The sequence below is a fragment of the Papaver somniferum genome, chromosome 8 (assembly GCF_003573695.1).
Source record: "Papaver somniferum cultivar HN1 chromosome 8, ASM357369v1, whole genome shotgun sequence".
Classification (NCBI taxonomy): Eukaryota; Viridiplantae; Streptophyta; class Magnoliopsida; order Ranunculales; family Papaveraceae; genus Papaver; species Papaver somniferum.
Window position 1 is genome coordinate 137523357 of NC_039365.1, and position 13424 is coordinate 137536780.

Below are 13424 nucleotides of genomic sequence, written 5' to 3' on the forward strand. Positions count from 1 at the left end.
GTCCATCCACTTACCCATTTTATATGTATATATTATAACCTATGTGATAGAACCACTTATCTCTACGTCTCCTTCTTTCATCTTGATTCTCCTCAATCATTAAATTCTTTTTTTTTTCTTCTGGGAAACACGTTTTTTCTGAAAAAGTTTGTTACAAATTGATTATAAAGTGCTTTTGTTGAACAAAAACAATCCGAAACAGGGATCCAGTGAACAGTAGAAAACAACTTCTACTTATTGTTGCCAAATTTGAAAATTTAGGCATTCATTAAACTTGCTCTTAAAAAGGAAAAGTAATTTGTGATAATTAGCAAAATCGACCACATTTCTCGATTTCATCCGATTAGTTTTTGATCTCCTTTCGACAAAAAGCATTCACGTGTCGTTTTTTCTGCCTACCCGACCTACCCTAAGTGAAATATCACCTACAACACAGCCATAAATTAGGGTACCACCTTGGCCGCATCACGCCATTCATAGAACAAAACTTACCAAAGTCTGAACAGCTGAGGTGTACAACATGATCAAAATCATCTAGAAGTCTTTGTTCGAGACTTTTGGCGTCTGTGACGACCGAGACTGTTGACTCATTAAACTACTCTTATAATACTTGCTTCTGGTCTCTGATTCCTCAGACCAATTCCTCATATTCCGTCTCTCTGTCTGACTGAGTTACTCTTATCACCTCAGTGGAACTTCAATGAGATCTTCAATCTGCTACTTCTCCATCGTTTTGGTTCCGCAGAAGTTGTCGTTGCATACATAATCGATAGGTTTGAAGAGGAATTTTGAGAAAGAAAAAAAGGGTTTTTTTTATTAATCTTTTAAAAATGTAAGTCCTTTAACTTATTTCTTTTGTATTTTTATAATAATTATATCTTTAAATTATCTCTGTAGTGAAAATTGAATTTAGGTTTTTTTACTTAATAATATATGTGGCAGGATGGGAAATTATTTATCTCATTCAATTCTGTATACTTGTAGCTGCAGCAATTTTGTGTTTTCTGGTTTTTCTTCTGTGTAAGTTCTGTTGAACTCTTTTGTATTTTTAAGGAAAAAACTAAGATAATAATATGTTTATGGAATTCTTCGTTTAGTTTTTGGGGGCTGCAAGCTTCTGATAAATTTCTGGGTTGTTTCGTTGTTTGTGGTTGTTAATTGAAAACAAAACAAACAGTAGTCAACTGAAGTCTGACACAGTGGGCTTAGCAATTAATTTGTTTGAGGGGAAGACAGTTTCAAGGCAACAAGTGGATTTTTGTTCTTCAAATAATGACTGAAGAACATGTAGAGATGCATTATTTTTGGATCATATTAATTGTGTTTGTCTTTTTTTTTTTTTTTTTTTTTTTTTTTTTTTTTTTTTTGACTGGCAGCACTTGGGTTGCAAATTCTGCAAAGCCACTCATCAGAAATTCTGTTCGTAATTATTGAATAAACCATTTTGTGTTCTTTCTTTGCAGGTCTGGGCAACACAATGCCGAGAGAGATGACAAACCCATGCTATGGGATAACCAATCTACATCATACACATCTAGGGATGTTGAATTGCCAGAGTTCACAGTTAGGACCCGAAGTGCATCAATGTCCAAGACACCTTATTCAGTTGATTCATTTGTTAATGAAAACCAACCCGTCTTTCATACTGGTCCTTTGGGAAGTGGAAGAAGAGCTCCTCCAATTGTACATATGAGTGGTCCTCTTAACCCTTATCAGAAGCCCGATAGCGTTTTCTTGCCAATGAAAAACTTGACTGTCCCTACGACACCGAACATCTTGGCGTTAGACTATTCTTCATTCAAATACACAGATGAAAAAGGTTCCCCCGTTCACAGCCATTCCACCACAAATGAACATTTAATGAAGTCTGGGCAGTTAGGGATGTGTAATGATCCTTATTGCACAACATGCCCAACTTATAAGAAAGCCGCACAATGGGGAAACTCAAAGCCTCATTCTGACTTAAGGGTAATTCTCTTCCCTCCTTCAGCACGATTCATTTGCTTTTATTTGCTCATTAACAGTTGGATTCTGGAATTTTGATTTTTCATTCATCAAATGACACCTCTTGCCTCATTGACATGGTTTATGACTCGTTTTTGTCACTAATAATTCAGTAAATGAGTTTCACATGGAAGGAAGTAAACCACGTAACTGCTAAAAAAGTTTAGTAACATTTAGCTTCAGTGAAGTCAGTTGACTACATTATGTAAAGCAGACTGGATAACAAATAAAGGGTGATTAACTGATCTGCATGTGACACTGACATGTTGAAGAAAGTAAACTTAGAGACGTGACAATTGGTTGTCGTCAATGGTAGAACTATAGCTATTTCATTCCTAAAATACATTAATGGAGGAGATTTGGGAGTGCTGGTCATTTGACCAACACTTTTATCTTTCTCATTATTGTTTGCAATTCTTTTGTTTCTCAACATCAACATTAAACATTCAAACGGGCTGACAAAAATTCTCATGTGATTCTTTTTGCAGTTCCAGCGTTTTGCTCAGAGAGAAGATATCAAAGGCTGGGCAAGGAGATCCTATAACTTTCTTTATTCACATATTCCTGGCATCATGAATCCTCATGCTAAAGTTGTTCAACAGTGGAACAAATTTTTTGTCATATCTTGCTTGGTGGCAATTTTTGTAGATCCGTTGTTTTTCTTGTTGCTGTCAGTGCGAGAGGTATAATATGTTTCTTTTCTTGGCGAAATCTTCATCTAGTTGGCATTTATATACACTATACAAATAGGCCACTATGCTTAAATTTTTCTTGCTCTGATGGCTAAAACGGGCGTTAGTGTTGCCAATCCCGACAAGTAGATAGAGTTCATTTTGCTACAAAGAAATTAAATACTTTTTTGTTTCCACAGAAATTGTTTCAATATTTTACCTTCGCAATTTAGGATGCATAAACTACCCATCATAGGGCATTGATATCACAAACGTTTTGCTTCGCTCAGTTTTAAAAGTGGCACAATCTTTAAGTTCATTCAGGCAAAAAAAATAAATAAATCTAGTTTTGTATCTTGCATAGAAAGGGCAAAATGTTTAACGGTAACATTTTCATATTTCCACCACAATGAGTAGTCATTTACACATTAAACTGCTCATCAGATAGAGGTTGATTTTCTACTGCGATGACAAGGTAGTGTGAGTATCTGGAATGGACCTTGAGCACAAGGTCCAATTTAATGGCTATACTGATGGTCCATTCCAGAAACCATTATCTCACTATCACATGGCGTTATCCTGTATGCTCTTTGTCTTGATCTTATGCATCATTTTCTTAACATATTGTCTGCCTTGTCTGTCTGTATATGGTAGCAGGAGTTAAAATGTATAGTTCTTGATTGGCGTATGGCAATAACAATTGCAGTTGTGAGGAGCGTAACTGACTTAATTTATGCAATGCACATGATTCTTCAGGTAATATGTTTTTCCCTTGCTATCTAAGGGTCATATTTCTTGCTTATGGATCTGTTCAGCACCACTTGTTTCATAGAAATAGTCGGGAATTCTTTGGTAAGCTGTGTTTAAGTCATGGTCATAAGGAAGGTTGTGGAAAATGGGGACATAACCGACAACCAAAGAACTGCAGCATTGACTTCATTAATTATGTCCTGAAAACCCCCAACTAGGTTTTTTTTTCCCATCACTCATCGGTTTCTTTCTCCCCAGATGGTCTAGGTTATTGTAAAAATTAGAACATGCCCAAAGTTCTCTCCCTCTTTTCTTCCCTGTCTTTTGCTGCCAAGATAAAAGCTGCTGCATTACATTCCTTCGTTGAACCCATCAGATTGGAGGTTTCTAAGAAGTAGTTCCAGTTTTTAAAAGCATATTGGCTGTGAATGAAGAAATGGTCCACTGTTTCCTCCTCTCTTTGACCTAGAGCACATTAATAATGTTTCAAATATTTTGACACATTAATATCCTCTGTTTGTCGAATTAATAATCTTTTTTTGACACATTAATAAATTTTTTTTTGTCGAATTATAGTGTTGATTATTATTTTTCAAGTTGCCAACTGCTGCTTTCTTAAACTCCCAAACACAATCTCTTCTCACCATTTCTCGTCAGGCAAACAACAGTTTCAGGGCCATTATGCTCCACCATTCTAAGGAAATCAAATGCTACGTTATTTTATTTGTCTTATTGATAGATTTTTCGTGGTGGTGTTAACGATAAATTGCATGCTGCAGTTTAGGCTGGCTTATGTTGCTCCTGAGTCTAGAGTTGTGGGTGCTGGAGATTTGGTGGATCAGCCAAAGAAAATTGCTCTCAATTATGTTTATGGCTACTTCTTTATTGATTTATTTGTTGTGTTACCTCTTCCTCAGGTCTGTCTTTCTCTCTCTCTCTCGGGAGCGTGGCGCACACACGCACACACACACACACACACATAATATTATCACGTAATTGGTTATTTTGAATTATGTTAACTTGTATAAGTTTCAAGTAATTACTCATCCTAGGACTTCGGGCCAAAATGTGGTACTTGTTTTAATGCAGTATGACTCCCAAATGATAAATATACACAGCTATTTCAGGACTTGTATCATTCTGAAACGTTTCCTTCACTTGCATTTGCATTTTCTCCTTAAACTTTAATATTTTGTCCTTTTGCAGATCATGATCTTGGTTGTTTTACCAAGATACGTGGGATCATCTGCTGCAAATTATGCAAAAAATCTTTTACGAGCGACAGTTCTTCTCCAGTATATACCAAGGATTTTCAGGTGTTTGCCATTGCTTGCTGGTCGCTCTCCAAGCGGCTTCATATTTGAGACTGCATGGGCCAACTTTGTTATTAACCTTCTCATGTTTGTACTAGCTGGGCATGTTGTTGGATCGTGTTGGTACCTTTTCGGCTTACAGGTTGGTGTTGCTCTCCTGGCATCGAGTTCTTTATGTGTGCACATTGTTTTATTCTACATTGAAACACTTCATTTCAGTAGATAAGTGACCATTTCATGTCATTTGGTGCGCATTCTAAAACATTGTGGAACTAAATTTTTTTCATAAATTTAGCAATCTGTATTCCTCTCTGATCCTGATCCTCTTGGAAGTGATTCCAATGGTTAATGGCATTTTGTTGAATTACAATGTTATTCCGTGTCATATGTTGTCCCTATAGTTTTTTTTCTGATCTTGCTCATATAGTTGATTTGATTGAGGATTTCAATCTTCCTATCTAGTGGCGCCTATCCAAATATTCTCTCATTGCAACATTTTGAAATATTGTGCAGAGGGTAAATCAGTGTCTTCGAGATGCTTGTGATGATTTTAAAAATGACGACTGCAAAAAGTTCATGGATTGTGGAAATGGAGATAACATAAGCTCCTTTCAGACATATCCAAGCTGGGTAAGCTGGCAAAAAGACAAAAATGCTACCGACTGCCTTGACAAAGATAGTAAACGTTTTAACTATGGGATCTATGGACAAGCTGTTAAAATCACTACCGGTCGTAATAACATTGTTAGATATGTCTACTCCTTGTTCTGGGGTTTCCAGGTACGTGCAATGTCTACTATTTATTGTTAACGTGTGTTTGTGCAGTTTTTGCTTGTGATAACTTCTATTTGCACTGTGGTTTATGTTGAAGTACTCTTATATTTAGTTTTACCTGGACTAAAGCTATAGTGATTTACGAAATCATCTTTAGTTTAAATGAGAGTGATAGTAATGCTTCTAATTGACTTTGCTTCTTCCAAATCTGTAAATCTAGTCTAGAAATAAGAATAAAAGTACTGGATCATGTAGAAATTCATGTTGCTTACTGCTCTCCAATGGCTGTAAGGAGTTGTGGTCTATGAAGCAGACAAGAGATGATGTTTGGTGGAGATGATCTTCTAACCATCGGGACCATCTAGCTAAAAACAACTAACCGAATGAAACATTGAATATATAAATTGCATTTAGTCATCCTTGCAATTATAAAATTCAACTGAGATTTTCAGGGGTTGTTACATTAAGTAGGATATCAAATTCTAATTTAAGATGATAGAATGCTATTTGTTTCTGTATTTTTTTCGTTACTCTTTCAGCTATCAAGTTGTAATCAGCATTTGTGATCCTTTGTTCTTCTATAGCAAATCAGCACTCTGGCAGGAAATCTTGTTCCTAGTGACTTTGTATGGGAAGTTCTCTTCACTATGGCCATCATTGCACTTGGCTTGTTTCTTTTTGCACTGCTGATTGGAAATATGCAGAATTTTCTCATAGCGCTTGGTCGAAGGTATAACGATGTTGATTATGGAATCTTGTTGTTTAAGTTTATTCTAGAAAGACATTTTTTCCTTATTTTTTGTAAATCCACTTCTTGGACTGAGGTTGATTTAACAACCCTGCTGTTTAATTTTCATAAATTATTTCTTGTTTACATCTTTCCCATTTTAATACAAGAAATCACAAAATTCAAACAGGAAAAAGAGTAATCTAGACGAACATTAAAATTAAATAAAATGCACCACATCCATCATTCAACATAAATTTTTTTTGCAGGAAACTTTGCTGTGTATGAATCTCAAACCTAGAACTTTTTGTTGTTAAGCATTTCTCTTATTTGTTTATCCAAGAGATTAGATATGCAACTTAGGCGCCGTGATGTTGAGCAATGGATGGATCACCGCAGACTGCCTGAAGGGGTAAAAAGGTGTGCTGTTTTCTTGTGCATATTTTTGCCTCTTTGTGTTCTACTTTATGGCGTCACTAGTTTTATTAAATTCATATACCTGAAAACGATAGTTGCATTTCATATTATCATTACTTGATAGCCTGTGCTTATACTCCCTTCGTCCCATTATTAGTTGACCCAGTAGTACAATTTGGAAATGATTTATCTCTCAAACTATACCATGGATATTCGTAAATTTTATATCATTGAAAAACATTTTAAAACACCTACATAACGAATATAAACATGAATATCAAATGATATAAAATCAATTATTAATATGACAAAATCTAAAAATAAGTAGGTCAACTAATAGTGGGACGGAGGAAGTAAAACATTTGCTGGTGCTGAAGTGAAACCATTTCCATTCTATATTGCTTTGATTGAATAACCAGTAAACAGTGAATAGAACAATTGAGTAATTACACCCTGACGGTAATCCATTTCTTTGCTTTTCTTTTCCAATATGTTTGAAGAGAGAGAAGCTTAATTTTATAACCATGCAAGAGATATTATTACACATTATCAAACAGAGTAGTATTATTTATACATCTCTCTGCTTAACTTTCACATAATCTAGACGAGTCAGGCAATCAGAACGATTTAGCTGGGCTGCAACTCAAGGTATAAATGAAGAAGTTCTGCTGGGGAATCTGTCAGAGGACCTGCAAATAGATGTACGCCGTCATCTTTTCAAATTTGTCAAGAAAGTAAGCTTCCCAACCCCCACCCCACCCCCATAGACCTTTTAAGTTATATACCATATAATGCTTTACGTTGGTTGGATGCGGAAATGCCCTTCTAAGAAGTTACTATGACTGAAGGATTTAAAAGATCTGTGCTGGAATGTATAATCTCAACACAAACTTATGCTAGAATGTATCTGCATGCCTCCAATGTGTCTAACCATCTACATGATATATCTTATTTAGCATCAGCCTTGACAAACTCGATGAACATTTGAAACTGTTGGTATCCTCTCTGTTACTGTTTTTAATGGTTTTGGGAAGAGAATAATAACCTAATTTATATTTCTAGTGGCATCAAGCAACATTTTGTTTAGGATCTATGATGCACTCAGTTTTGTACCTTTTTTTTTTCCTTTTTGAATTTCTGTGGTCCCAGGTACCAGTTTCATTCTTCGTTTTATATTTCATATGTAAGATTTGGAACATAGCTAGAATAATGTCAAACATTTTAGGGGACCATTAATGACTGCTTTCCTCAAATATTTTGCTTTTTAGGTCCGGATCTTCGCTTTAATGGATGACCCAATCTTTGATGCCATCTGTAAAAAGTTAAAACAGAAGATATATATACCAGAAAGCAGAATTCTTTACTATGGAGGTCCAGTTGATAAGTTGGTTTTTATTGTAAGGGGGAAACTGGAGAGTGTTGGAGCAGATGGGAATATAGCCGAACTGTCAGAAGGAAATGTCTTTGGTGAAGAGCTTCTTGCATTGTGTCTTGAGCAAGCTTCAGTTAACAGAGGTACTGTCTCATTCACTACCATCGTTAACCTTGGTTAGTGTATACATGTAGACGTTTAGCACACATACCATGTCAAAATTCTTCTAGCTTGGTCCTGTTTGTCAGATGTTTTGTCTATAGGTTCCTGTTGATTGATGAAAGGCTATGGAATTTATCCTTTTAGAAGATAATTAACGTGGTTAATGAAATACAAAGAAAATGGCTGGTAACAAATGAAGGGTGTAAATAGACAGAGAATCAAGGATATTATTTGGTATCATACAGCAAATCCAGGTATTTTGTACTAAGTATCCCAAATCGGTATGATACAGCAAATCCAGGTATTTTATCCCAAATCGAAGGTACAAAGCAACCTTGGATAGCTCTAATCTGAAACCTGGATACCCTAAGTAGAATCTAGAGTTTAGAAATAGGGAATGTGATGATACAAACATTTTTATTGTTTATGCATTTGCCTCCGGTGTGGACGTCCAGGTAAGGTTCAAGGTGAGAGAGGAAGGCCAGACAGTAGATTTCACTTTTTATATCCATATTTTTCTTCACTCTTAACTCTTGGTATGAATCTTGTTAGCAATTTTTGCAGTCATAGTGTTAAATAACTTTTAAGTAGACTATCATACGGAGTTTGAAAGGAATATCATGTGAATTATTTTCCATGTAGATGGCAAGAAAATCAAGACCCCAGGGCACCGTGTAATTTCCAACAGGACGGTTACGTGCTTAACTAATGTTGAATCCTTTTCTCTCAAGGTTGATGATCTAGAGGAAGTCACGGCCTTTTATGCAGCATTCCTGCGGAAGCCAATTGTTCAAGCAGCTATAAGGTTATTCACGCTCTAATCTTAATCCCAAATGAGTGATGGATATAACTGATTAAAACTGTGTTAACCTAGATGCCTAATTTATTTTGTTTTTTACCTTGAGACTGCAGTTTTGTATGTCTCATTTAAAAAATCAAAATGCAAAACTAAGCATTTGCTAGTTAACTTTCACCCCTGGTAGTAAGGGCATGGGTGTTTCTTTGTGCCTGATTAATACATCTTGGTTATATAACCATGGAAACAACAAGGAACACAGATTTAAGGTTCACTTAAATTTAGAGATACATCTACAGAATGTCGAAGTTCCCCTATGTCCTAGTGTTATAGAGTTGTACACTCTTCCTCAATAGTATCTCGTACCCTGAGCAACATGTGAACCTGTTGATAGTTGCACGTATTGAGGATTCCAAACCTTTTCTTTATTTTATTTTTTGAACGAGGCTTTAAATTACTGTATCAAAATTTTGGTTATATTATTTTGGCTTAGGTAAAGCCTGAACTGTTCAGTATGGTCATCACATTATCTTTCAATGATAGGTATAAATCACCCTTTTGGAGAGGACTAGCAGCAACACGTATCCAAGTAGCATGGAGATACCGAAAGAAGCGTCTAAGCCGTGCTAACAAGTCTATATCACAGTGAAAACTATCAGGCTTCTAGGTAACATTAATATTCTTTTTATATGCAATTCTGGTTTAGGCAGGGATATTCCCATGAATGTATACATCAGAAACAATGTACATATCAGTATCATAGGGATCTCATCTATTGTGACAGTATTGAATCCTGACAAGAGAAGTATCATCAATAATAAATTAGCACCTTATTTAATGATTGTTATAAGAATACTCAGAATGTTACGTTTCATTATCGGCTGGTCAAAGTTAGCTCACGATGTTAGCGACTTCGCATTGCATATGAAAGGATCCGCTGTATTTTATTTTTATTTATTATGGGGTCAACTACATCTCTCTGTCAGGACTTAATCTTGTTTTAGTTTAAGGACAAGGAGAATATATAATGAATAAGAGCTCTAGCCCAGTAATACAAAACTCATATTTAGCTTGGCTTCTATTTCTTCTTCTTATACATCTTATAATCAGTTGATCTCAGATTAATGGCACCTCATCATCCGTCACTCATCAACCACCCCTGTCACCCTAAGCATCCTCTCTCGCTCCTCTCTTCTCCACCCTATCCTCAAGGCATTTTCAACTGTGATGCTTGTAATCGTCAAGACAAGGGATTCTGTTACCATTGCAAAGAGTGCAAAGTCGATCTTCACGTTCATTGCGCTGCTTTGCCTCTTTCTGTAAACCACAATTCTCATCCTCAACACCATCTTAAGCTGACCTTCCTTATCCCGTATCCAACCAACGACTTCTCTTGCGATATTTGCAAGAACTTAGGATCAAAATGTTGGGAATATCGCTGCGATTCTTGCGGGTTCGATGCTCATTTGAATTGTGCAACGGCCATTAGTCCTACATCCGTTCAGCGGGGGGTACCTGTTCAGCTACCACAGCCTATGATTCAACATCAATTTCCATTACCAGGTGCCAATTCCTATTTTATTTCAGCTCAACTTGCTTGTTATATTCCATATATCCAAGACATGTTTTTTTTTCTTTTTTTTTTCTTTCTGAAAACTTATTATTTTCATCAAGAAAAAGTAAACACTTCATTATATATATGATGTTCTGAATAGTTGCTAAATGATTAAGGGATTAAATATGACAAGTAGTTACTGGCTTACTACTGCAACAGGCAATTATTAATAATTCCTTGACTTCAGAAAATTTCGATCTTTTTATTGGTAATTATAATATTCTTAAAATCAATAATTTTGATGTCAGCTGCAGGTCATAAGCAGCAAACACCTCCGACACTTCAAAACAACAACTCATTTCCTCGTATGACACAGCCATATGCCAAACCTGCACCAACAGGGTACAACTTTGCGACTAATCAGCAGTACCCAAATTATTATGCCATGAATCATAATCAACAAACTTTTGGTGCACCAGCTATGGGCGTACCAACTTCGGGTATACATCAGACTTATTATATGCAAAATCAACCTGGTATTAATCCTTCAATGGGTGCATCGATAACTCAAGGGTTTTACCAAGGTGTAGGACAACAGGCAGGGCAAGTACTCATGCAGAATATGTTGGGATCATATTCAGCATTCGGTGGTGGGAATGTTGATCCATCAGCATTAGGTGATGGGAATGTTGATCCATCGTCATTAGGTGGTGGGAACGTTGATCCATCAGGTGGTGCGAATTTTGAATGGGACCATAACGCGTTAATCTAACGATGAATTTGCTCGGCACTCCATTACCTACCTACGGTGACGGTCTTTTCTATAAACATACGTATAACCGCAATGCATCTAGGGGAATTGGGCTAAAGCAGGGCCAAAATATTGTGTGTGCCTATATCTACTTTCTAAATGGAATTTTAATTTAGAAAAAGTAAGGAATCTCCGGTTTTATGATTGATCTAAGAAACATAATTGCATAAGAATTTGTTTTATAATTTGATTTTTCTTTTTTATAATATAGATTCACTGCATTACAATGTAGATGAAATACTATTACTTCTCAAACAGTATGATATTTACTTCTCTCTGCATTACCATTTGCTGGAATCAAGACTAGAAGTATCGTTGGATGAAGTTAGATTGTTGTTTAGTTTTTATTGTTTATTACTTATTACGAAGTAAGAGCAACTGCAATGGAACAACCAAAACCAAAGACCAAAAACCAAAAAAAACTACCAAATTTGGGTTTAGTGCTACATTACGGTATTGGAGTATATTTAGTCGAGCGTGAATATAACACTCGTTTGCTGTGGGGCGTGGGTATAATTGACGCTTGAATGAGGCGTGTATAAAAATTACGTCAGTGGTAAGACGGAGATATAATCAACGCCTGATGTGGGACGAGAGTATAATCAACGCCCCACTAGTAGACGCAACTAATACACACGCCTGATGGGGAAATATCAAAGGAATTCAATGGGGCGTACTTTAAATGTGTGCCTGTAACCGGGTGTACGTTTTACTTACGTCTCATGGGGCGTACTTTTTATCAACGCCTGTAATAAACGAAGCTTATATGCACGCCTGATTAATGGAATGTAAGTTATATGTTCGCCTATTAACAAACGTAAGTTATATGTTCGCCTATTAACAAACGAAGTTTTAAGTTCCGCTCGACCAAATATGGATTTGGTCCAGCTTCCAGACCAAATATAGTATACTTTTTAGTTTTACTCTAGTATTTGGTCTTTACTCCGTTCGACTGTGGTTGATTTCTAGACCAAATATTTGGTTTTGGTCCTCCACCGTGGTTGCTCTAACGACATAATTATCTTTCAATAGACCAAACTTGTTTATTCTTAGGTCCTTCTCTTCTGACATAAGGCCACTCAAATTTGCTTTATGATTTGATTATCGTAGATCTAGGTAATTTTAGATTTGAAAAACAGAACATTTGATCAATCAACATTAACAGAAGGGTGTTTGCAGGAGTTACTTTGAAGATTGAAGAATGGAAGATTATTATTTTGGTTCCAATCTTTCGGTTACTTTTTGCGAACTTGATTCTCTAGCATCCACAAGCAGTTTATCTTAATAGACATAAGACTAGTAGAATGTTGCAAAAACCGTAATTGAATTAATTTGCTTGGACATAACTTGATTCATTTCTTGGTTTGATCGATAAATGACTTGGTTACTGAAACGGATTTAGTCATTTGATGATTCGGGTTACAGACTCTGTCTTGAAATTCAGGTGCGTAGACCAGATTGGTTATAGGCGCAGGGATACTAAGGAAGTGAGAAACTTATGAGTGTTTACTTGTTCTCAGCTATACAAAGTTTCTTTAATCATTTTATACAACGACTTAACTCTGAGAATATTCAAAACTGGACTAAGACCCGGAGTTTTTCTGCCTGACACTTTTTCTCGTTTACAAAATCTCGTGCCTTTGTGTTATTTACTTCTGCATTATATCATTTAGCTTTATAATTAAAATAAATACACTTGTACATTAATAATCTTGGTAGCAATCTCATAATTAATTCAACCTGAACTTTGACTATTACCAAGAACACCTTGTTGAAATAATCTTTTGGTTGCCATTGTTTGGATAAAATTATACAAGGTACGTCTCCATAGGTTGATATCGAAAATATTGTAAGTGTACTTGGCACATTTCAGTTACTTTTTTTGCTCTCCTCGTTGATTTACCCAAAATATCTGCAACTCAAGAATTGTAAGATTAAATTTTCCAGTTTATTGCTATTGGTATTCATTATGTCTTACTTTTCTAGGACGGAGCCGTGATTTTCCCAAGTAATGCATGGGTATTTACATGGTTGCTACAGGGGTTTTCATCTCTGGACGAGGAGCTTCATCG

General features: G+C 36.0%; 2 protein-coding genes across 3 annotated transcripts; both read left to right on the forward strand.

Annotated features, from left to right (window-relative positions):
• Window positions 1-939: 939 nt before the first annotated feature.
• On the forward strand, window positions 940-9824 carry LOC113303173 (probable cyclic nucleotide-gated ion channel 20, chloroplastic). 2 transcript variants are annotated; one of them, XR_003337327.1, is made up of 13 exons: window positions 940-1020; window positions 1464-1968; window positions 2493-2687; window positions 3333-3431; window positions 4205-4342; window positions 4632-4880; window positions 5252-5518; window positions 6097-6242; window positions 6582-6659; window positions 7261-7390; window positions 7925-8171; window positions 8922-8995; window positions 9530-9824. XR_003337327.1 is itself a non-coding variant. In XM_026552192.1 (13 exons), the coding sequence occupies exons 1-13, from the start codon at window positions 944-946 to the stop codon at window positions 9633-9635; spliced, it is 2400 nt and encodes a 799-aa protein (XP_026407977.1). In that variant the 5' UTR covers window positions 940-943; the 3' UTR covers window positions 9636-9824. The 2 variants fall into 2 exon arrangements, 1 of the variants encoding a protein (XP_026407977.1); XM_026552192.1 differs by having other exon boundaries at window positions 8833-8995.
• On the forward strand, window positions 9528-11611 carry LOC113303174. Its single transcript, XM_026552193.1, has 3 exons — window positions 9528-9653; window positions 10107-10549; window positions 10850-11611. Exons 2-3 carry the CDS (start codon window positions 10111-10113, stop codon window positions 11311-11313), a joined length of 903 nt encoding a protein of 300 aa, XP_026407978.1. The 5' UTR covers window positions 9528-9653; window positions 10107-10110; the 3' UTR covers window positions 11314-11611.
• Window positions 11612-13424: the final 1813 nt, after the last annotated feature.